Source organism: Saccopteryx bilineata, chromosome 1, assembly GCF_036850765.1.
Source record: "Saccopteryx bilineata isolate mSacBil1 chromosome 1, mSacBil1_pri_phased_curated, whole genome shotgun sequence".
In the NCBI taxonomy this organism is placed as follows: Eukaryota; Metazoa; Chordata; class Mammalia; order Chiroptera; family Emballonuridae; genus Saccopteryx; species Saccopteryx bilineata.
In genome coordinates this window covers 18,897,872-18,921,303 of record NC_089490.1, presented here as the reverse complement: position 1 = coordinate 18,921,303, position 23,432 = coordinate 18,897,872, and the positions used below count along the sequence as shown (strand labels likewise).

General features: G+C 54.5%; 2 protein-coding genes across 3 annotated transcripts; both read left to right on the top strand.

Moving 5' to 3' along the window:
• Positions 1 to 707: 707 nt before the first annotated feature.
• Positions 708 to 10,880, top strand: TREML2 (triggering receptor expressed on myeloid cells like 2). The gene is made up of 5 exons (XM_066252936.1): positions 708 to 940; positions 3,006 to 3,326; positions 7,146 to 7,479; positions 8,592 to 8,698; positions 9,078 to 10,880. The coding sequence occupies exons 1-5, from the start codon at positions 883 to 885 to the stop codon at positions 9,242 to 9,244; spliced, it is 987 nt and encodes a 328-aa protein (XP_066109033.1). The 5' UTR covers positions 708 to 882; the 3' UTR covers positions 9,245 to 10,880.
• A 2,063-nt stretch (positions 10,881 to 12,943) lies between these two features.
• Positions 12,944 to 20,071, top strand: LOC136319805 (trem-like transcript 4 protein). 2 transcript variants are annotated; one of them, XM_066252935.1, is made up of 6 exons: positions 12,944 to 13,047; positions 13,254 to 13,583; positions 15,161 to 15,239; positions 16,439 to 16,554; positions 17,817 to 17,920; positions 18,947 to 20,071. In XM_066252935.1, the coding sequence occupies exons 1-6, from the start codon at positions 12,990 to 12,992 to the stop codon at positions 19,151 to 19,153; spliced, it is 894 nt and encodes a 297-aa protein (XP_066109032.1). In that variant the 5' UTR covers positions 12,944 to 12,989; the 3' UTR covers positions 19,154 to 20,071. The 2 variants fall into 2 exon arrangements, with proteins under 2 accessions (XP_066109032.1, XP_066109031.1); XM_066252934.1 differs by having other exon boundaries at positions 18,944 to 20,071.
• The last annotated feature ends 3,361 nt before the right edge of the window (positions 20,072 to 23,432 follow it).

Below are 23,432 nucleotides of genomic sequence, written 5' to 3'. Positions count from 1 at the left end.
GTGTTTATGTGAGAGTGTGTGTCTGTGAGTGTGTGTATGTGTGAATGTGTGTGTGCACCTGTCCCCACATTCCAGAGCACAGAAGCCCCTCCCTGGACCCAAACCCTGTGCTCTGAGGTTTAGAATTTGCATCCCCCCCCCCCGCCCCTGTCACTCTAACCGTGACAAAAATAAGATTGCATTTGAACATGTAGAGGTTATTTGTAACTGTAAGCATGAGTGACAGTTCTGACCAGGCAGGCGTCAGAGAGAGAGAGAGAGAGAGAGAGAGAGAAAGAGAGGACCAGAAGGAATGCATTCAGTAAGGGATGAATGAATGAATGTGACTTTATAAGAACCTCCTTTGAATATGTGTTTGTGAAAAATGTAGCATCCAAGATGCTTCGCCCTGGCCACATAGCCCCTACCTCTGGGTGTCTGAGCCCAGAGCATTCCAGGGAAGTCTGTACCTGAGGTTCTAGAAACTTCACACTAACCCTTATGGATCCCCCACCTCAGAACAGGAGGCACACCCATTGGGCCAATTTTCAGGAGGAAGTCCAGAGAGCATGCGGAGTTTGGAGCCTGTGAGCCCTCCCACGCTGGGCTGGGGGCCCAGACTGGGTGGAGCCGCCACACCTGCCTGAGGTTTCGAGGAAGAGGGCGGAAACAGCAGCCGGCGCCGCCCTCTCAGAAGCCCTGAGGGCTCCTGCGGTCTGCGGGTCACAGTGGGTCCCGTGACTTCCTCACTTCCCTAAATGGGCAACTTCACTTTTAGAAGCCCAGGCTCTTCCCTGGCGGACCCAAGGGGTCCATCTTGCATCAGCCCGGGGCCCTAACCTTGGATCCCGGGGGTGCCGTGGCCCCCTGCCGGCCGGTGACTGACCCCAGCCGGATGGAGTCATGGCTCCAACACTGTTACTGCTGCTGTCCCTCCTGTGGGTCCAGGGCTGCGGCTCAGGTGAGCAGGTGGGTGGGCTGGACGCGGGGTGGGGTGGGGGGTGAGGGAGGGAACGGCCTTTTCCTGGGCCCTCCCACCTCGCTCGTTCTTGCCCAATGATCTTGTTTAATATTTTGTGGAGTTGGAGGAGGTTGGGCTAAGCAGCTCCTTCCCAGAGACCAGTAAGAAGGTTCCACCCGAATACCTGGCCCCAGGCGAAGCCACCCTGTGTCTCACAAGGCTCTGGGTCCTCTCTGCGTGCTCCTCAGGACCCGGGGCCAGGGGCACTCGTGGTCCTCACACAAAGAGCCTCTTGGCTTGGCCTCTCAGGAGAGCCCTGTTTGGCTGTGACAGGGATCATTTGCATCAGGTGTGTGTGCTTTGAACTTGCCTTTTCCCAGAATGCCGATGCCACTGCCCCCTGTGCTGCAGGGAGGCGCTCCCCAAGGCCTCTCCCAGCCCACAGGCACTGATGTTCCTTTAGGAGGCTGGCAGGGGGGTGCTCATCCAATCCTGCCTTCCTTGCTGCCATGGCAACCAGGTTACCACTTCCTGCTCAGTTCTGGGCATGGTGGGCATGGTGGGGGTTGGCAAAATCCACTCCTCACCACCTCTGAGAAGGGTGGACACAATGACCGCAGTACCCCAGAGACCCTTTCCGAGGCCAGCCATCGTGCACCGCCCTCAGAGAGGCCCTCCCTGCGTCCGGGCAGTAGAGGGTCTCCTGTGCCAGTCATCCTGGAGTCCCCCAGACCTCCCACCGGCCAAATGATTGAGTTGGATCATTCCGTTTAGTTTGTATGAGACCAAGAGATGCTCAGAGAGGGTGTTACCTTACTCCAAGCCTTACCTACAGTGGCAGCTGGGTTGGAAACTGAGGCAGATGTCTTGGGTGCCAGGCCCTTGGTTATCATAGCTCCGGGCTCTAGGAGAGAAGTCTGGAGCAACCTGCATTTGGGAAAAGGAAGCATGCATTGAGCACCTACTGCATTCAAGGCACTGTCCTGGGGCGTAGTTCTCAGAGCCAACCCCATCTGCTCATGTGGTAGAATCAGAGTTTTAACCCATGTTTACTGAGACTTTGAAATGTGCGCTCTCTTCTGTCCTACCGGGGAGTGACTTGTGTGTATGCGCTATTTGAAGATGGCTCTGGGTGTGAAGGGGCACGTGCTGAGCTGACGGCAGGCAGAGGGGTGGAGGGACCCCTCCAGCCTCCCCCTCCCTTCTCCTGATTCAGCACCCCGACCTAGTCCTGCTCTCTCCACACCACGCCGTGGATCGTAAAATACACAGACCACAGCTGGTTCCCAGGCACACAGTGCAACATGTTGGGAGTGAACAGCGGACAAACTAGAATTCTTTGGCTTGCACTCGGTTGGAAGTTTCTATGCACTCTGGGACGTAATCTATGGGTTTTTGTGTAAGTAGGGTATTTGAAAATTAAACACCACCCCGAATGAACCAAGACAACTTGCTATTTAAAAAATGTCTATAGTGAGCCTATTTGTAAAATTAATAACTACTCTTAATGTTTTTAAAAATTAAGGTTGGAGCTTTTTATTCACTTAAGTTGTTGGTGCCCTAAAATGTTAACTGACTTGTGTTTGCAGCTGTGTATCTGTCTCACTGAGGGCAAGCCTGGTCTTTCTCACAAGCTTCTGAAGATGAGGCTTTTCATGTTCTCATCAGACCAGAAATACCACATTAGAAGAAGGGGACTGTGTCTGATGGGGGCTCCCTGAGGACGGGGCTTGTGTCCCCCTCAGACTGAGGCTCCCCAAGGATGGGGCCGTGTTCCCCTCAGACTGGGGCTCCCCGAGGACAGGGCCATGTCCCCCCTCAGACTGGGTTCCCTGAGGATGGGGCTGTGTTCCCTTCAGACTGGGCTTCCCGAGGACGGGGCCATGTCCCCCCTAAGACTGGGGCTCCCCGTCCTGCCCCCCTCAGACTGGGGGAGCTCCCTCAAAGTAAGGCTGTGTCTCCCTCAGGCTGTGGGTCCCGTGTCAGCAGGACAACATCCCCCTTCTCAGGTTCAGGACGCCTTCTCCCCTCTTGCAGCCTTGCTCAACCTTCCGTGTCTCCCCAGGTGCCCCTGCCGAGAGCGTGTACGCCAAGCTCCAGCATTTTGAAGGGGAGACCCTGTCTGTGCAGTGCTCCTACAAGGGCCGCAAAAAGCACGTGGAAGGCAAGGTTTGGTGCAAAATCAGGAGGAAGAAGTGTGAACCCGGGTTTACCCGGGTCTGGGCGCAGGGGCCACGCTACCTGCTACAGGACGATGCCCAGGCCAGGGTGGTCAACATCACCATGGTGGCCCTCAGGCGCCAGGACTCGGGCCGGTACTGGTGCATGCGCAACAGCTCTGGGACGCTCTACCCTCTGATGGGCTTCCAGTTGGACGTGTCTCCAGGTGAGCAGGTCGTGGGGCCCAGGAGCACTGGGGGTGTGTCCCCTGCCTGCACTGCAGTGACATCGGCTAGCGTAGGAATAGTAACCCATCACTGGGCGTGCTGCACAGGGCTCTCGCCGTCCTTCTACAGACAGCTCCATGGACATTATTTTCACCAGTTTAGAGATAAAGAAAATGACCAAAAACTCCTGTGTAGCTCTGACCTTGTCCAAGATGGCAGAACTAATAAGTGGCAGAGAGGAGAGTCGAACTCAGGACTCTCTGTGCTTTTTCTTTCTTCAGTCATTCATTGAGCCCTGATGATGTGCCAGCCACTGTTCTAGGCTTTGTGAATATGGTGGCGAGCAAAAGCAGACACAGTTCTGCCCTATGGGAGATGAGAGACATTGGACATCACCAGACGATAATTGTCGCTAATAGTCAATGTCCTTAAGGAAGTAACACGGTGTGATAAACTAGAGAGTAACTCGGTGGGGGGGGAGCTGGTGAAGTACTAGCACCCAGAGCAGACCTCCTTGAGTGGATGGCATTAAGCAGAGCCCTATGGGATGGAGGGGGGGGGGGAGAGAAGGAGGAAAGGCGAGAGAGAAAGAGAGAGAGAGAGAGAGAGAGAGAGAGGAAGATCAACGAGTTGTTCCATTTAGTTGTGTACTTATTGATTGCTTCTCATACATGCCCTGACTGGGAATTGAACCTGCAACCTCAGTGTGCTGAGACAATGCTCTATCCACTGACCCACCTGACCAGGGCTGATGAGAGCTTTTGAAATCGGCTGAAATGTGGGTGCTTCAAAGGTCATTCCAGGTGGGTGGAAATGCATGTGCAAAGGCCCTGAGGTGAGAAGGAGCCAGGGTTATATAAGGTCGGCCTTTGTGGCTGGTCCACACTGAGTGTAGGGTAGAACGATAGGAGATGAGTTTAGAAAGCCAAACAACAACCCTAAAGTCCATGATTAAGGAGCTTGAGGTTTATTCTAAGTGTAATAAAGAGCTCTTGGAGAGCTTAGCGGGGTGTGTTGTGGCTTATCTTTGAGACAGTAATGGCTGCTGTGTGGAGGATGGAAGGGTAGGAGATGTCAGTGTGGGCACCCTGGCTGGGGATGACAGTGTCGTGGGGTAGGATGTGGTCCCTGGATATGGAAACAAGTGGAGGGGCTCAAATCTATGATGGTCAGACTCCTGCCCACCCTGTACAGTTTGGAGGGAGGGGTAAGACAGAATTTGCTCTTGTGGGAGGTGAGAAAGTAAGAACAGTCAAGGATGACTCCAAGGTGTTCCATTTCCTGAGCAAGGTGGACATGTTACCATGTCCTGGGTAGGGCAGATGGAAAGAGGAGCTGGTTTGGGGGAGAAGAATGAAGAGCTCTCTTTTGTCATGTTACCTTGAAGATAGCTCCTGGAACCTCATGTGGATAAATGACGCAGACATTTGATGTGTCAGCCTGGAGCTCAGGGGGGAGCTCAGAGATGGGGATGTCTTTGAAAGTATCTCTGTAAAGATAGTTTAAGGTCAAGGGGATTAGGGAACGCTATAGCGACAGAAGGTAGGCTGGTGGATGCTTCAGGCTGGGGGAAGGATGGGGCACAGGGGGATAATGGCTGAAGGAGGAGAGGTTTCTTTCTGAGATGATGAAACTTCTGTGGTGATGGTTGCATGCCTCTGTGTGTACTAAAGGTCATCGAATCTGATGCTTGTCATTGGGATTGCCTTATGACGCATATATCTCAATAACAGTCTTAAAAATGCAAGGAGATATGAAAGTTCCCCGTCAGAAAGAAGAGGGGAAGACCAAGAACTGAGCTCCAAGGTCCTCCCCATTTATAGACAGGAAAGGGGAAGGGCCAGTGACGGAGCCTGAACACAGTAGCCAATGATTTTGAAATGTGTTATCCACCTTCCCTGTTCTCCTCCCTGGCTGCATCCCCGTCTTCTGTTGGGTCTGCACGAGGGCATCTGCTGGGTCTAAGGTGTGGAGCTCAACCTCACTCCTCCACTCTCTCGTTCTGATTGAGACCCAGGGAAGCAGTTGAAACCAGTTTACTGAACTCTTTTTTTTTTAATTGAGAGAGACAGAGTAGAGAGAGAAAGAAGGACAGACAGGGACAGAGAGACAGGAAGGGAGAGAGATGAGAAGCATCAGCTTATATTATAGTTGTGGCACCTTACTTGTTCATGGATTGCTTTCTCATATGTGCCTTGACTGAGAGGACTCCAGCAGAGCAAGTGACCCCTTGCTCCAGCCAGCAACCTTGGGCTTCAAGCCAGCAATCTTTGGGCTCAAACTAGTGACCATGGGGTCATGTTTATGATCCCACGCTCAAGCCAGCGACCTTAGGGTTTCGAACCTGGGTCCTCAGCATCCCGGGCTGATGCTCTATACACTGTGCTACCTCCTGGTCAGGCCAGTTTACTGAATTCTTAATTTGTAGGAATGTAAACATGATATCATTTTTTTCTCTTTATCATTAGCATATTTTCCCCACCCACCCACACTACCATTGCACTGTGTCACTTTGCATCTCTTAATGACAATTTGGGGAGATTCCAACTTTGCAGACCTTGTCAGTTATTAGGAAATAAAAAGTTCTCAACCCAACTAAAAACTAGATCTAGCAATAGATGCTCACATCTACTCCCCCTTGAAGACCAGGTGTGGTGGTCCAAGGTACCCGAAGTGGGGAAGGGCCAGGAGCCCACGGCCTGACTCCTTCTCCTTCATCTCTGGAGGTGGGGGAGGGCGGGTTCCTCTCGTCGCCTTTTCCTTGTCTTCTCCCTCCCATCTTCTTGGTGTACTGGGGCAGGAATGAAGGTTGTATGACTTCACTGACCCTTGTTCGAGTTCTCTTTCTGTTGGCTGTCATTCCTTTTCTGCCCAACCCTTTGAGGTACTCTATGAAGTGGGTGGTGTCCAAATGCTGGCTCTCCCAGGACACCTATGTGTGAGTTCTTCAAAGGGCTCTTTGGGGGTCTGCCCACTGCTCAGTAGGATGATGTCAGAGAGCTGGCTCCAGGTCAGCCTCTTCCTCTCTGCCACCCTCACTAATGCTACTTGTTCTGGGTTCCCTTCCCCAGAAAAGAGGCACCTTTTGTCGTGACCACCTGGCCCTCAGGGACACACCCCTGCCACGCCCAATCTTGGAGTACAGCAGCCCTGCCTAACCCCCTGACATCTCACTCCAATTTTCATGTTCCCTGTTGAGAAAGACCCAACAAGGCCCCCTAGACTGGACCTCAGATCTATGACTCCCTGCTGTCCAAACACCAACCTTCTTCTAGAAAATGGGATGGTAAGGGGCGGGGTTGATGGACGAAGGTAGCCGGACTGGTGCATCTCAGAAAGCCCACAAGAAAGGCGTGTGACCCCACTGTGCGTGGCGTCTTTGGAATCCGGGCCTTTGAGGCTTCCTTGTCTTCATCTCTGAACCCCAGCCGTAAATTATGGAGTAACTGAGAAGACCCTGTCCAACATCATAGTAGAGAAACCTCTTTGACCTACAGAAATGAAGAGGGTCTAGAAGAGACAATAGAGATGGAGATGGGGAGGGGATCAGTCCTCTGGGCCCAGGAGGCCTGGCAGGGCAGGCGAACGAAATTGTAAAAGCCTTCCCTTCTTTACTGTGCATCCTGACATCACCCTTGGCCTCTGGATAAACACACACCTGGTCACTCAGCAGAGCAGAATCCCGGGTCTAAATTCAGGAGGGGTGATGAGGACAGGCCCCACCCCGGCATCCAGACAGCCATGTAGTTTGCCACGTTCTGTTCCCAGCACCCAGGTCCCTAACTTAGTCTAACATTTCTCCCTCTCTGGTCCCTCAGTCCCCACAACCGAGAGAGACCATTCTCTTACACAGCTGGCCAACATCCTCAAGAGTGGAATTGTCGTCACAACGGGCCAAGCCCCTACCTCAGGTTCTGATGCTCCCGTCACCACCAATGTGAGAATGGTCACACCTGGAGTCCTCACCTTGGCTAGACTCCTGCCCTCCGCTGCCTCAGGGATCATCGAGCTGAGCTCCATGACAGACTACAGCTTCACTGGCCCCTCCAGGCTGGGGCCCAGGAGGACCAAGGGACCCCAGACCGTGACCGCAGCTCCCAGCAATGCCAGAGCCTCCTCGGCTGGCACTGTACCCATCTCCACCAAGACCAGGTACCTGCGTGCCAGACCACCCACCACGAGAATGTGCTACACCAGCAGGTCTCTCCTCACCAAATTATCCCCCATCAGGTACCCGTGGGTCTAGGAGTTGAGTGACACTTTACCAGGCATGGCAACAGTGCTTGGTGCCTGAACAGGTCTCCAGGTGCAAATGGTAGAGCAGATGCTCCTCTTTCACCCCTCCCCCGTTCCTGAAATTCTGTCTGGCTTGTTGCTGAACAGGAGGTGGGAGACAGGAAGCTGGGATGGAGGTGTGACATCAAGGACTCAGTGGAAAACGGGGGCAGGGGAGGTCAGCACCCGGGCCTGTGGATGGAGAGGAGTGGGTAGGGACAGGACAAGGAGGTGGCACAAAGCTTGGGAAGTGGGGGATGCTTTAATTCGGGGTCCCCCAGCAGCAGACTCAGAGACCCTGATGCACGTTGTATTTGGAACATGGGGGAGAGCAGGGGGGCAGGGCGGCAGGAAGGGGGTGCAGCTGACAGAGTGCTCAGGCAAGGTGCTGCCCCTGCAGCCCCGGGAGCTCGTCCCACGGGGGACTCTGGGCTCCAATGCCAAGCAGCCACCTGCAGGGCAAGGGAGCTGGGGTATTTCCGTACCCACTCCTGTTGGTCATCGGCACAGGGCTGCCTGCCACATGTGGCACGGGGGGCACCAGAGACAAGAGGAAGTCTTCAGGGCAAAAAATAAATAAATAAAAAAGGTCGATGGATGTTGCTGTCGACGGGTACATGGAAGGCACACAGGCAGGGCAGCCCAGCGTCTGTTACAGAGGATGTTGGTGGGAACAGCCATCCTCCGTCACTATGATGAGAATAAGAACCTTGCTCTCTTCTGTCACAGGTGGGGTCTCTTAGAGTCCCATCATCAGTGACGAGTGGATTTGGGGGAAAATGGAGAGATGCTCCCCTCCACCTGGGACTTCTTCCCCTGAACTCTGAGTGCCTCACTTCCTTCTCCCCCAGGGAGAGAGACCTCAGTCCCCGCGGGGGCTGTTAGAATGCCTTTCCCTCTTTCGACCTCTCCTGTGTGGTGTGCAGAAGCACGGGAGCCAGGGTGGGGGGCCCTGGCACTCACCAACCCTGCTCTGCCCCTCTCCTCAGGCACCAGGATTCCAACCCCACTGTGCTCGTGGGGGCGCTCACCTTGCTGTCGGTGTCTGTGGCGGTGATGATGGTCTATGGGTTCTGGAAGAAGAGACACATGGGAAGTGAGTAGAGCCCCTCTGCCCCACCTCCCGAGGGCAGAGCACGGGGTGCTTGTGACACACTTTTCACAGTGCCTGACTGCGTTCAGTGCCCCAACGGTGTGTCCTCACCCGCCAGTGTCCAGTCAGGGGGTTGGTGGGACCCCCAGCTGAGGGAGGAGGGTGGGCAGGCAGGGACACAGCAGCACTACCCCCTGGGGCTGAGCTGACAGCACAGGGAGGGCCCGGCCAGAGGTGGGCGGGACTAGCCCGGGAGCAGGGGGGCGGGACTAGCCCGGGAGCAGGGGGCGGGACTAGCCCGGGAGCAGGGGGCGGGACTAGCCCGGGAGCAGGGGCGTGGTGAGCAGGAGCCCACCCTTCACACTCTCCTTGGTCCTCACAGGCTACAGCGTGTGCAGGGACCCACCCGGACGACCAGAACCTCCTTGGAAGCCTGCTAGGTTCAAGGCCACTTACAGAGTGGGGGAGCTCATCCCTGAGGGACACCCGGAGGCCGTAGGAGCAGTGAAGATGGGGACCTACCTGGATAGGAGCCAGGGTGGGGGATGAGGACTAGTGAAACGCTGGGCTCAGGCCTTCCTAACCAGCGGCCGCACTTCAGCCGCTCAGTCCCCCGGGCTGCGGAAGCTGCGGAGGGGTCCGGGACGGAGGGCACACACAGGAAGCCCAGGGAAAGGCACGGAGGAGGCTCAGCTCAGAGCCGCAGACGCCTGGGCCCCTGGTAGTGGTGCTGTTTACAAACGGAGCCTCAGCTCCCATCGGCCTCGGATCCCTACTATCAAATGAAGGGGAGTGGGGGCTGGAGTGGGGTGGGGAGGACAGCTGCCCTCGCCCCACCAGGACCCTGTGTCCTTAGCTTTCCTCTGCTCCCCTCAAGCTTCCCCGTGAACTTGGGGAAGAAAGACTCCCAGAGGCAGCTGGTATCCCAATGGCCCGCGCTGGGAAAGAAGAAGTGACTAATAACTGGGGATCTACAGAGGCATCAGCAGCAGGGGACCCTAGAGCTATCCTAGCCCCCATCTTCCGGGCCACATGTCCTCCGACCAACCTCTGATGTGCCCTGCCCTGACTTCTGTTGTGTGGGAAGTGCTGGGAGCCAGCACGCCAGCCCTGTCATTGCTGCCACCTGCTGGTTAGCCCGTCCTGGGGCAGCTGTGATGGGCAGCTGAGAGTCCCCTTCAGGGACAGGCCAGACCCTAGACTGAGGTGCAGAGGCTGGACTGAGGGCTGTCTCCCCCAGTTCTCAAACCTGGACTCCAGGTCTGAACTCTTGGAGGGGATTGAGGGCCCTCCAGAGTCCACTGAAGGGGAGATCACAGCTCAAAGAAAGGGGGGCTTGCCACACTACCCACCACCCACATCCCCTGGGTCTCATGTTCCCATGGATAACTCAGAGCCAACCACAGCCTGGAGGACTGCCTGGTAGGGGCGAGGCGAGATGAGGCGGATGGAGTCTGGGCCCAATGGCCTCAGAAGTCAGCCCCTGCCTCACAGGCTCCTGGCTCAGACCTGTCCTCTACAGCAGGAAAGGCTGGAGAAACGGGCTGCATTCGCCCCCTGAAGTGACTGGAGAAAGCACCTAGGGATAGATGTGGCATCTCTACTCTCGGCCCTGGGTCAGGGACCTCCCAGGTGGCACAGCAAATGTCATAGTCACGATAGTGACACAGCTGGAGCCTTATAGGGTCCACTCCAAGCTGGATGTGGGGAGAGTGGAGGGGGCAGGGGGGAGCCTATGGGACCTAGGGAGGAGGCACCTCTTCTCTGTGTCCAGGAGAGGCTGCTGGAGGGGGGGGGGGGCTCAGATTGAGGACCTGGCTGGCGTGTGCTGGGACACACACATATGCACACACTCACACATGCACACTGACAACTGTCCTCCCTGTCAAGAAGGTGTGGCCACCACCTGGTATGTAACTAGGAGAAGGTTTAACTCACTTGGGAGAAGATAGGTCTTTAAGAACTCACCTCCATCGGAGGCCCTACAACAGCATAACTGCCCTGACTCCTTGGAGAGCAGGATGCCCGGTGGGTGGGGGAGCACTGCAGAGGGCTCAGGACAGGGACCCAGGGGCACCGTCTGTCCCTGTGTGACCCTGCACAAGTCACTAACCCTGGCAGACCTCATTTTTCTTCTCCTGTAAAAGGGGACACTCATTCCTACCTCAAGATTTTTTAGAATAAAATGAAGGAACATGAACTTTATATGAGTAAGGGCGTCATAATTGTTGGTTCTCAAGTTCTTTTCGAGTTACAAGATTGTTTGTTGTATTCTACACTTTAAAGAACTTTGGACCGCATTTCTCTGGCTTATCCTCGATCGTACGGGGAAAGGGAGGGTGGAGAGGAACATGGTCCCTAAGTGATGGGAGCTGGACCCAGGCAGAAGACTGGGTGGTGTCCTAATGTCAGGCAGGGTAGCTGTCAAGGTGACCACTGCCCCTGTTTGCCAGGACGAGGGGCTCTGGCACCGGGCACACCCACATGCACTGCCCACCCTGGAGCCTGCTCCCACGTGAGCTCCTCGGTAAGGAAGGACAGAGTCCTGAGAGGTGGTACACACCCCGCGCCTGGCTCCCCAGCTGGGACATCGCCCCCAACCCCAGCATCTCACTTCCTTCTTCCTATCCTCACCCTGGTCCCCAGAGCCCAGCAGATCCGGGGCAGGTGAGGGTGTCCGGCAGGCCAAGGCTTCACCTGCCTCCAGTGGGCTGAGACACGGCAGTGCACCTGTGTGTGGGGGGGTGTCCTGTCGTGACCAGGGGGAAGAGCAAACAGACAGCCCAGCCCCCTGGCATGTTCAGCCGTCTGACCCAAGGAGCCACAGGCGGACCTGACACCGCCCTCAGGGAGGCCAGCCAGCAAGCCTGAGCCTCCCAGTTCTTCCCAAAGGCTGCAGACTGGCTTTCACGCTGAATCAGACTGAGTCAGTGGACACTCAGCCGGGCGCCCAGCCCCTCCGTTGGAGCCGATGGACTTCTGGCCCTGGTGCTGGGAGCACTGAGGATGGAAAGCCTCCGTCCACAGATCCACCCACCCACCCACCCACTCAGAGCAGCCCACTGCACCTGATCATGACCCATGAAACACGGGCTTAAGGTCCCGGCACCCCGGCCACCTGGATAACTCCCAAAGGCAGACTGTCTTCAGAACTGCCGTGCAGGGCGGCCTGAGCTTCCTGTCGGCCACCGGCTGCTTCTGCCCTCGCCCTCCTCCTCCTGCTGGCGCTGTAACCCCTGAGCTGATCTCCTCCCTGCACACCGGCCCAGCACACCGCGTGTGTGCACGGTTTCCCCTTCACTTTGCTGTTTGCCTGTTGACTGTAAGCGTCTGTGACAATTGTTTTTCTGAAGCTCGTCTAATGACAAATTTTTTTCTTTAATTTCAATAGTTCAATTACAGCTTACTTTCAATATTATGTGGTATGGATTTCAGGCGCATAAAATAGTGGTTGGACAATCATATACTTTACACAGTGTTCCCCCCTCCGATATTTCCAACACCCCCTGGCACCCCCTTAGTTATTACAGAATTACTGACTGTGTCCCCTAGTAGTCACAAGTCTGTAAAGCACAAAGTCCTTTTTAAAATGTGATTAGTACGATCTCTCAACAAATGCTCGTGGAGCGATGATCACGGCCAGCTGGGAGCTGGGGACACAGGGGACAGAGATGCCCTTTCTCTGGCCCTTGCCAGGGACCTTCCCTGTCCCTCCATCCCTGGAAATGAATCTCCATCTGCTGCTGTTCCCGTCTAGTCCCCACAGAGGGATTTCTCAGTTCCCAGCAGGCCCCGGGCAGGAAGCCTCTAACCACTGGGGACCTCCAGAGGGTCCCCCGACTTTGTCACTCACCTTCAGCCCCTGCTTTTCTTGGGCGGGGAGGAGAAAGTTGGGAAGGAAGTGGTAGCACAGGGGAGAGAAGGAAGGAGAAGTGGGTTCCTATTTCACCACAGTTTCTGCCTGGGCTTTCACGGACTTCCCCGACCCGTGGGAGGCAGACGCGGGACTGGGCTGGGTACAGGGGAGCCCAGCAGTACATACAGTGTCCCTCAGAGCCCAGACACCCCGAAGCAGAGGGAGGGCCCCGCTGCCTGTGGGCCCAGGCTGCCCCCTCCCCGCAGGCGCCCCCTCCCCCTCCCCCCGGGAGGTCTTTGCGATCCATCCTCCCTTGTTTCTCTGCTCTTCTCACCACCAGCCGGGCTGAGGCGGCTGTGCTGAATCCCTCCGCCCCCCAGCCCCAACTCCTTCCCCTCAGGGGCTTCCCTGCTCCCCTCGCAGCTCAAGGAAAGGACCATGGCCTGGGAGGCCACACACCTGCGGCCACTTGTCCTGCTGGTGCTCCTGGCCTCAGGTAGGGGGCAGGTGAAGGGCAGGTGAGAGGCAAGAGGGGGAGGGATGGCTAGGTGAGGTCGGTGGGCGTGAAGGGGGCCAGAGGCGGGCACGGGCGCATTTTGAGAGTGGACACAGAGAGGGGACTTCCTGAAGAGGGAGGTCCCATCTCGCAGCTCTGCAGTGGCAGCTGGGGGCTCGCTGACCTGAGGGTTGGTTCATTCGCAGGCTCCTGGGAACAGCGGCAAGAGTTGCTGCGTAGACTGGAGGGTGAGACGTTCTCCGTGACATGCTGGTACTCAAGCTGGGACAGGTCAAAGACGAAATTCTGGTGCAGGCAAACGTCAGCAGAGACTTGTAACTTACTGGTCACCTATCCCAGGGGCCGGGCAGGGTTTGGGACGCCACGGCACTTCATCCAGGACTACCGCAGTTCGGACCACTTCACCGTCACCGTGACTGAGCTCAGGCTGCAAGACTCGGGTTTCTATTGGTGTGGAATCTACGAATATCCCAGCCCCACAGTTCTCAAAATCGTCCACCTGGTGGTATCTCGGGGTGAGTCTCCCCTTCTCGTGTGTGCCTCTCAGGTTCCCTGAACCACGGGACGTTAGTGCCGGAAAGGACCCTGAAAGTCACTGCCTTCAACGTTGTCATAGCTGAGCACTGGGTCCCCGTGCCCAAGCTCACCAGCTGGTTTAGGGCAGAACCAGCCCCAGAACTCCAACCTGCCGGCTTCTAGCCGGTTCCACCTTTCCCCAGCACACACACTTCTCTGAGCACCTTTGTTGTGGCGGACAAGACTCCCCCGCTGACTTGTAAGCTCATCGAGCTTCCTGGGGTTTGAGCAAGACTGGCTTGCGGGTTCATTCCAGAACATTCCCACCCTACCCCCCTATCCTAACCCCCAACCCTCTCTCAAAGGGCTGTGCTCTGGACAGCTCAGGGGTAACTGGGTGGGGGTCAAGCAATGTGGACGGGCAGGGGACAGCCACAGTGGGGCAGACGTGAGCCTTCAGGGGCGGAGCTGTAAGTAGCCCAGGGCTCAGAGGGTCTGGGCCTGCCCCTAGTATCATACTTGAGACCGTAAGTCCCAGAGTGGGCAGCTGGAGGCTGTCCCTAACCCTGAGCCCCTGGGGTGTGCCTCCTGAACACTTCCGAGTTGCAAAGCCCCCCTGCACTTCTCTGTGGTGGGCAGGGGTTAGACAGCACCTTCTCAGACCCCCGCCCTGCTGCCGAGCCTGCCCAGCCATTTGGTCAGCTGGGTGCCAGGCAGACCCAGATCAGCTGCTCGGTCACTCTCTGCCCAAGCCTTGGCTCTCTGCCCACTCCGTGTCGGGCACAGGGCTCGGCTCTGGGAGAAAAATTAAAATAAACTGAGGCCCCCATTCTGTGCTGGAGGAGCCCGTGGCCCAGCCTGGAAGACACACACAGAAGGAAAGGGTTATGATAAGGGTGGTAGGTGGCATCATAGAGGCATGTTGGATGGAGGCCCAGTGAAGGGAGGAGCCAGGTTGCTGCTAAAGGCCAGGAGTATGAATGGATTCTCCTGGAGGACTCCCCAGAGGAGGTGATACTCCATGGGCTCCGCTGGATGAGCAGGAATTTATCCAGGGAGACAAAGGGGGCTGGGAGGGAGGAATTACAGGTTGATAAAAAACTATGAAAACAGAAATGAGTATAGAATATATCCAATATACAAGTGATAGTGTGACACCTCACTTAAAGCCACTTGCCCTGGGTGACACTTCACGGTGAACAAAACACAACACAGGTCAGTGTAACACCTCTCGGCATTTACAGGACATGTGGTGCTTCTCAGAGTCCACACGGGGTACGGCCATGTGTGGGCTCCTCCCACCCGGGGTTGGGGGCTGGACGGGCGAGCCCTGGAGTGAGGGACAGGCAGACAGGAATGCTCCCCTCACTGTCACGGCCATGTGTGGGCTCCTCCCACCCGGGGTTGGGGGCTGGACGGGCGAGCCTTGGAGTAAGGGACAGGCAGACAGGAATGCTCCCCTCACTGTCACGGCCATGTGTGGGTTCCTCCCACCCAGGGTTGGGGGCTGGACGGGCGAGCCCTGGAGTAAGGGACAGGCAGACAGGAATGCTCCCCTCACTGTCGTCTCTCACAGCTTCGACCCTGCCCACCACCAGGAGCACCAGAAGGACCACAGCCTGGACCTCTGCCACCACCAGCCTTCCCACTGACAGGTACCGTCACGATGCCCGTCCTGTGGTTCCTCCGTTTCCTCCCATCCCTTGCCAACTCTGCCATGTGCCTCCTGACCCATGCTTCCACGGACAGCTGGCTCTCAGGGAATGAACTAGGGGTCAGACAGCGCCCTTCAGGTCACTTGACCTCTTTGAGCTCCAGTTTTCTCACCTGCAAAGCGGGGCCAATGGCGTGCCCACCTCACGTCAGGATTTGACACTCTTGACATTTGGGGTCAGATCACTCTTTGTTGTGAGGGGCTGTCCTGTGCGTTGTAGGGTGTCAGCATCACCGCTGGCCTCTGCCCACCAGGTAACAATAGCACAACCCCCACCACCACCTGGGGCCTAGTGGTGGCAACTGGAAACGTCTCCTTGCGGGACACCAAGGACCCAGTGCCAGGCCTGCTTCTTTCTCCTTCCCCGCACTCCCAGCCCGGCTCCTCCTCGCAGGGACGCTGTCCCAGAGTCACAAAGTCCAGGAGAAGGGCACACTCTGTCCAGCTGTCCTCTTCCTGCCTCTGCCCGTCCACCCTCTTGCCACCATCTATCACCATGAATCCCGTGACAGTTCTGTTTCCAAGGTGTTACAATGTTACATCAGAAGCCAGCTGGTGCTGGTCAGTGGAGCTGAGTGGTCGCTGTCTCTAGAGCAGCTGCCTCGCACCACGACCCCTGACCCCCCCCAGTCACCTTCCCTAAGAACCTGTTATAGCATAAAAAAGAGTCTACCGTTTGTTCTTCCTTTCACTGAAGACAGGGCCTGTTAAGAGTGCATTTCCTATCGAGAGAGCTGTTTGTCAGATGGCGTGGGCATTCTCCTGGAGCCAGCTGCTCTCACAGCGAAGGGCGGGGGTGACAGGGGCGGGGACCAAGAATAGTTCAGGAAAGGGTGGAGGAGAAGGGGGCACTGACCCCAAAACAGGGGCCCAGGAGGCCAGTTGGCAGACAGCAAGCAGGTAGAGCAAAACTGGGGACATCGTCAGCATTCCTGCTGCACGGAGAAGGAAAGAAGCCCAGAGGCGGAGTGACACGGCGAGACTGCAGGGTATCCAGGCAGAAACCTCAGCCCACCCGTGGGGCTGACTGCTGGCCAGCTCAGCAGGGGCGCCTGAGTGACAACCAGCAGGGGAGAGGGACGGCTTCCCTGCAGGGGTGTGGCTCTGACTTTCCTCACCTGGCTGGTCCTTCTTCCAAAGCCCCTCAGGCCACTGGTATATTGCTGCCGGAGTGACCACGGCCCTGCTGCTGCTGCTGGTGCTCGCCGTCCTCACGACCCTGTACCTCTGCAAGGCCCGAGGGAGAGCCAGGACAGGTAAACCCGTCGCTGGCTCCGAGCAGGCCGCCGAGTGCTGAGGCATGGAAAGGTGCCCGTGAGCCATGAGAGGCTTATCATGCCTGCAAGGAAACTGAGGCCTGAGCGGCCAGCATTGAGCTGCCTAAAACTGGGCATTCTAGTATCCATTTAGGATCATATATTCTCTCATCTTTTTATCTATCTATCTATCTATCTATCATCTATCTATCTATCTATCTATCTATCTATCTATCTATCATCTATCTATCTATTGAGAGGCGGGAGGCAGAGAGACAGACTCCAGCATGCACCCCGACCAGGATCCACCTGGCAAGCCCTACCAGGTGATGCTCCCCCTGTCTGGGCTGCTGCTCTGTTGCTTGGCAACCAAGCTATTTTAGTGCCTGAGGAGAGGCCATGGAGCCATTCTCAGCACCCGGGGCCAACTTTGCTCGAACCATTCGAGCCATGGCTGCAGGAGGGGAAGAGAGACACAGAAAGAGAGAAGACAAGGAGAGGGGTGGAGAAGCAGATAGTTGCTTCTCCTGTGTGCCCTGACCAGGAATCAAACCTGGGAATTCCACACGCTGGGCTGATGCTCTGCCACTGAGCCAACTGGACAGGGTGATTGTAACATTTATGCACACATTTTCCAAACTGTATAAAGTCGATTTAGTGGGTCACAACAGTATTTTCATAAAAACAAAATACACTTGGTCTTAACCAAAAGGCTGAGAAGAAATTATATAAAACAAAATGTGCAAAGCATTTTGACATTTGGTTTTAAAAATGCTTTGCACATCAGAAGGATAATTTTTCATTGAACTTTTAGGAGAATGTGTGTGTGTGTATGTGTGTGTATGTGAGTGTGTGTGTGTGTGTTAGTAAGATAAAATGCTTTTCATTGTGGTCCCTGGTCCAAAAATTTTAAAAGACACTATTATATATAACTTCATGAGCTAATAGAGTATGCTTAAATTTGATGTTTAAACTTAGATCTTTCAGTGAACAAGAAGTGATTAAGCTTACTGGTTCGATGTGAGTTAGACACAGGCAGCCAGCTGGATTTGCTCCTTAGCACTAATGTCCACTTTCTGCTCACTCACCTGTGCTGGCCACCTGGGACCTTCCTGGGCAGGATGGTGTTGGCCAACCAAGCCCAGCCTGTCCCCCACCAGGTCCCTTCTACCTAGCCAGAACCTCCAACCCCACCCCAAGTTTCCATGAGAAGGGAAGATAGAGAGGTCCCTCCTCTAAACCTGACTGTCTCTTTTTTGCAGGTGAGGACAAATCCCACCACATCTACGACATCTCTGCCCATGAGGACAAGACTGTGCCTAGGAAGGATCTCTTCGCTAGACAGAGGGAATCTCAACTTTCCTGGGTTTGTTTTCATTATTGGTTTTTGTTTTTTTTAACTTCCTGGCTCCTGTTGACTCATAGTTTCTGTTTCTTCTGAACCTGGGCTCACTCGTGACTTGTCATGCCCCTAATGTCTCATCGAGGTGCGTTCTTTCCCCCATGTTTCCCAACTCAAACCCCTCAGAGCAAGGGGGGGAGAGCTAACTGACCAAGCTTTTGACCGCCACCCTGGTGAGAGACAGCTTTTAATGCCAGCTCAACTGGTGGGTCATGACAGCCTTTGCCCCCGCCACCTATTGACCCGTTAGCTGCAGGGAACGGTATCACTCGGTAAAAACGTGGCCTCCTAGGGAGCTCTGTCATCAGGAGCTGGGGACTGGGCTATTTCCTTTGGGAAGATCTGAGACTTTTAAAATCACAGAATCACAGAAATTGGGAGGATCTTAAGTCCTCTCTCTGGTCTAATCTTCTGTAAATGACCTCCCTATACCAACCGCTCTTTTAGCTCAAAGGCACTCAAATTTGAGTGCACACAAAGTCACCTGGAGACGTCGCAGGAGTCTTCAAACTTTTTATAAAAACCGCCCACTTTTGCAGTGCTGGTCAACCTGGTCCCTACCGCCTACTAGTGGGCGGTCCAGCTTCATGGTGGGCCAATCGCAGCGCTGTTTGGTTGCGCCGTTAGGGACCCGGTTGACCAGCACTGCAAAGGTGGGTGGTTTTTATAAAAAGTTTGAAGACCCCTGGCTGAGCCCCACCCCCAGAGACTCTGGAGTGGAGCCCAAGATGGTGCCGCTGGCGCTGGCGCTGCTGCCCTCGGACCCGCACTCTGTGTAGCCTTCCTTATTCTTAAACACGTTCAGTGACGGTGCCCTTGCTGCCTTCTGCCATCCCCTGGGGCTCTGCAGGACCCCACCCTGTCCCACACCTTATCCCTGTCCCGGTCCTCCGCCCAGCTCTGGGTACTGGGGGGGGGGGGGGGAATGACTCTTCCCAGCTGTACAATGGACATCTGTCTGTCTTTGATTTCCACGGCTTCGCTCAGCAGACGGGCTCTGGCGAGGACACTGGGGACATCCAATACGCCTCACTTGCCCACCTGAACCACTTCGGCTCCGAGGACTCCATCTACGTCAACACCCGCCCCGGCCCGAAGCCCACACCTGACCCGATTCTGGCTGTGGAATATGCCAGCATCATGAAAAACAGACCTCGGCCCAAGTCACCTGCCCTGGAGGAGGAGTCCAGGACCTGAGGGCGGAAGCCACTTTGCAGTGAGCACCTGTGTGGGGCACAGGGCTGCTCTCCCGATGATGGGGTGACTTCTTGTGGCTGAGGGCGTCCTAAACCAGCCAGGGCCACCCTGTCCTGCAAAGGAGGACGAGGAAGGGGGAGCAAAGGAAGGGAAGTCCTTATCAACCCAGAGGGGAGGAGCTTTGAGTCAGGGGGCTGTCATGGGCAGGCTGTGGGGGCCACCAGGGGTTTTTTGGATATGTGCCTCCTCCCCTCCGCAGGATCTGGAGGGAGAGTTACTAGGACTGAGTCCAACTAGATAGAGTCTGGGACCCAGTGCCTCTGAGTAACCCAGTCTTCACCTCCCTCTCTGCCTCTCACTTCCTTCTTGACCAGGGGCTATGAAATCCGGGCAGATTATGCAAGTTCCTCTGCTGGTGACTGTCCCCGTGACAGCCCCCATCCTTAACTGTCCTGTCAGGGACTCAAGCCAGGCTGGGGAGTTTTATCTCTGTTACCCAGCTCCTATTCTCTCTCCTGGCCTCTTGATTCTAACCCATCCTCACAATCGACCCTGCTAGGACGTTAGTAGTACACGCTGCTCAGGCAGAGACGGGGGATGTGGGGGGCTGAGGGGGAGTTTCCTTCCCTATTGTGGCCACACAGCTCCATCAGAACCTGCTGGCACCCCCCTGCCTTCCACAGAACCGCGATCCCTCTGGTAAACGAGTGTCAGTTGAACAGAGCGGGTGAGGGAGGCCTCCTGCTTCCCCGATGTACTTCCACAGGGTCCTCCTGGAGACAGGCCCCCAAAGTGACTGCATTCTGGGAACTCCGGGCCATGTGAGCGGAAGGGTTGTGTCCTTCCCTGCATAATGGGGAAGGTGGCTTGGAATCGCAGATCTGTTGTTTCTCAAGGGTGGCATTAAAGATCATTGCATCGAACTGCCAGCGGGAGACCCGAACCCGTCTGTGAAATTCCAGTGAGTCACGCGGCCTCTGCTTCCGTCTCTCCTGCTCAGGCGGCCCGTTCGTGAATGTCTCCGTTAGGCAGAACCTCGCTCGCCTCTGGTCATGATGGGACCTCAGCCTCGCCCACAGGATGGAACCTGAGGCTCAGGCTGTGTCGCAGCCAGAAAGGGTGGGGAGGTGAGAGCGAAGGGTGGGGGGTTGAGGTCGGCAGGCTGGTGTGAGAAGAAAAGGTCTTCTTCTCCTTGGAGGAAGGCGGACTATGTGCCCATCTCTTGTGACATCTTTGCTGACATCACCCGCCTCCCAGGTCCCCAGCACTGAGGATGTGGCTTGTCCCCAGGCTGTAGCCCCATGCCAGCATGATCATGCAGATCTGTGGGGCCAGACACTGGGGTGAGGGAGGCAGGGAGCAAGGAGGGAACAGGACGCCCTGAGCATCATCTTGGTTCCTTGGGTCTCGGAGCCGCCCGTCCTGCCCGAGTCCTCCTGCAGCCCAGATCTGACCGCTAGAGGCAGGGCGATTGCTGTACCCAGGCCTTCCACCTGACCCGACCTTGCTTTGGAAAGGCCATTGGCATGGATGTACACCTCATTGACCTCTGCTCCTTCGTAGTTCCAGGCTCCTGGCCATGCCTCTGCTCTTGGTCTGTATTTCAGTCTCCATACCCACCAAGGTCTCCCTGCCATGGGCTTCTCACTGGCATTGCTCTGGCTGAAGCATCAGGAACCAACCAGGGGTTGGGTTCCTCACAAACTGACCAAACTCACAGGATGTGCTCAGACTGGAGTGTCCAGGATTCTGTTCCTTAGGGAATAAGGGTACCTGCTGGCGGCCAGGCGCTGCGCAGGGTTGGGGACACAGAGATTCACTCTGGGAAGCCCACGTTGATTCAGGGCTTCCTATGGGCTACAGTCCTCCGCGTGTGTTAGTGGCTTAACCAACCCTCTCAGGTGAGTACTTTCCCCCGTTTTACAGATGGAGATATTGAGCCACACAGACGTTAGGTAATGGCCCCAAGTCACACAGCTAGTAAATGGTAGATCTTACATCCTGAAATTTTAATCACAATGCTTCCGGGTCCCAGTTTTTGTAAGAATGTATTGGTGTATGTGTGAGTCCACACACGTGTACACAGTGGATAGACATATAAAAAGATAATGACAATTTAAAGGTAGAGGAATGTTAAAGGTGTTAGGGACAGATGGGGTGGGTACAGCCTTTTCTGATAGAAGCCTCTGCCTCAGCTGGGAAGTCAAGGGGAGAGATTCCCAATTAACCACTGACCTCATGTAAGAAAACATGGCTTTTGCCTGCCCACCCCACCCCATACGGGGCGAATAAATAAATAAATAAATAAATTCCTGCCTATGTCTTACACAAACATCCATTCTAACTGGGTTATAAACTAAAATATCATTAGCCAAACAATAAAATGTTCAGACAAAAATATAAGACTTTTTATGAGTTCAAGGCACAGGGAGATTTCTTCAGTGAGACATCAAAGGCACAAGCCGTGAGGAAATGTGACAGAAATGTGTTAACAAAAGAAGACCCCAGAAATAAAGGTAAGGGTGAGCCATACAAAGGGAGATGGCTCACTAAGTTAATAAGGCGATTAAAAGGCCAAGCCATTTTTAATTGACAAATTATAGGTAAAAAAAAAAATTCACAAACAAGAAAATTAAAAAGCAAACAAACAAACAAAAACCAAGGCACATAAATAATGTTCAACTTCACTAGTGTTCAAAGAAATTCAAATTTCAAAATACATTCTTACCCAGTATCCTGGGAAAGGGTTTCAAATGTGTCTGTATTGTTCTATTTAAACATATATACAGGGATGGGCAAAAGTAAGTTTACAGTTGCTCATCTGGAAAATAATACAATAATTAGTAAATAAGAATACAAAGATAAACTCTATGTTTCGCATACTCACAACTGTAAATCTACTTTTGCCCACCCCTGGATTCATAGGTAGATAACCTCAAATTTTCTAATGCTGAGAATCTGTGATAATAATCACAGAAAAAAAAATCTAGTTTGTGAATGAATTTAGGCACTTCAAATGCGAAAATGCATATGCAACCACTAGGTTCCTGTCACATTGCAGAGTTATGAGAAATCGAGGAACAGAAAGACTTACCTATGGCACTATCTGTAAACTTTGCCGTTAGGGAAGTGCACTGTAAAATTCCACCCAGTCCAGTGTAAGAGATAACATGAGTTTTTCATTTCCTAGATCGAAACTACTTTTCCCTTTTTCTTTTCTTCCTCTTCAAATACAGTGAAATATTTAGATTTGACAAAACTGATAGGTACAAGAGTGAGATTATTCTCTATACTTTTCTGTATGCTTAAAATACTTATTAATTAAATATATATATATATGGCTATTGCAAAAGACCAAATAAGAGTTGGTGTGGACAGAGCCCAGGGTGCTGACCTAGAAAAGAGGGTGGGAGCCCACCTAGCTTGAGAAGAGAGCTAGCGCCCCGAGGGCAGCAGAGGACTGGGGGTGGGGGGGAGAAGGGGAGGGACAGTCCTCCGGCCGGCATGTAGGGGACACACAGAGATGTGTGGCCAGTCTGGCTAGGAGAAGCCTAGTGGTCAGAGAGAGGCACAGTTAGAAGACAGAGCCAGTGTGGGGAGGAAGATAATGAAGTTAGGTTTAGAAGCATTTACTTAATTTATTTTTGAAAGAGAGGAAGAGGTAGAAAGAGAAAGAGAGAGAGAAAGAGAGAGGCATCAACTTGTTTCACTTAGTTGTGCCATTGATTGCTTCTCATAAATGCCCTGAGGTTCAAACTGGTGAACTTGGGGTCAAGCCAGTGACCTTGGGAGTTGAGCTGGTGACCTGGGGGCAGGGATCAATCTGGAAACCCTGGGATCAAGCCGGTGACTGTGAACTGGACCCAGAGACCCCGGGCTCTAGCTAGCAACCTCGGCGCTCTGGGGCGATACTTACTCTATTCACTGAGCCACCGGCCAGGGCCAGGTTTAGAATCATGTAGAACTGCAGGGCAGCTATGCTGAAGCAGCTGGAGATGAATTTGGAGCTTAAAAGAGAGATCAGGACTTAGGGTCACCTGCTGATGCAGATACAAGTGGCAAGAAGAACTCTGACTCCTGGGATATATTTTTGTTCCAGTGATAAGATAAAGGCAAGGATTCAACCTGATTGGTAGTGGCACAGTAGATAGAGCATCAACCTGGGGCACTCAGGACACAGGTTTGAAACCCCAAGGTTGACTGCTTGAGTATGGGCTCATCCAGCTTGACTGCAGGCTCACCAGCTTGAGTGTGGGATCATAGGTATGAAGCCATGGTC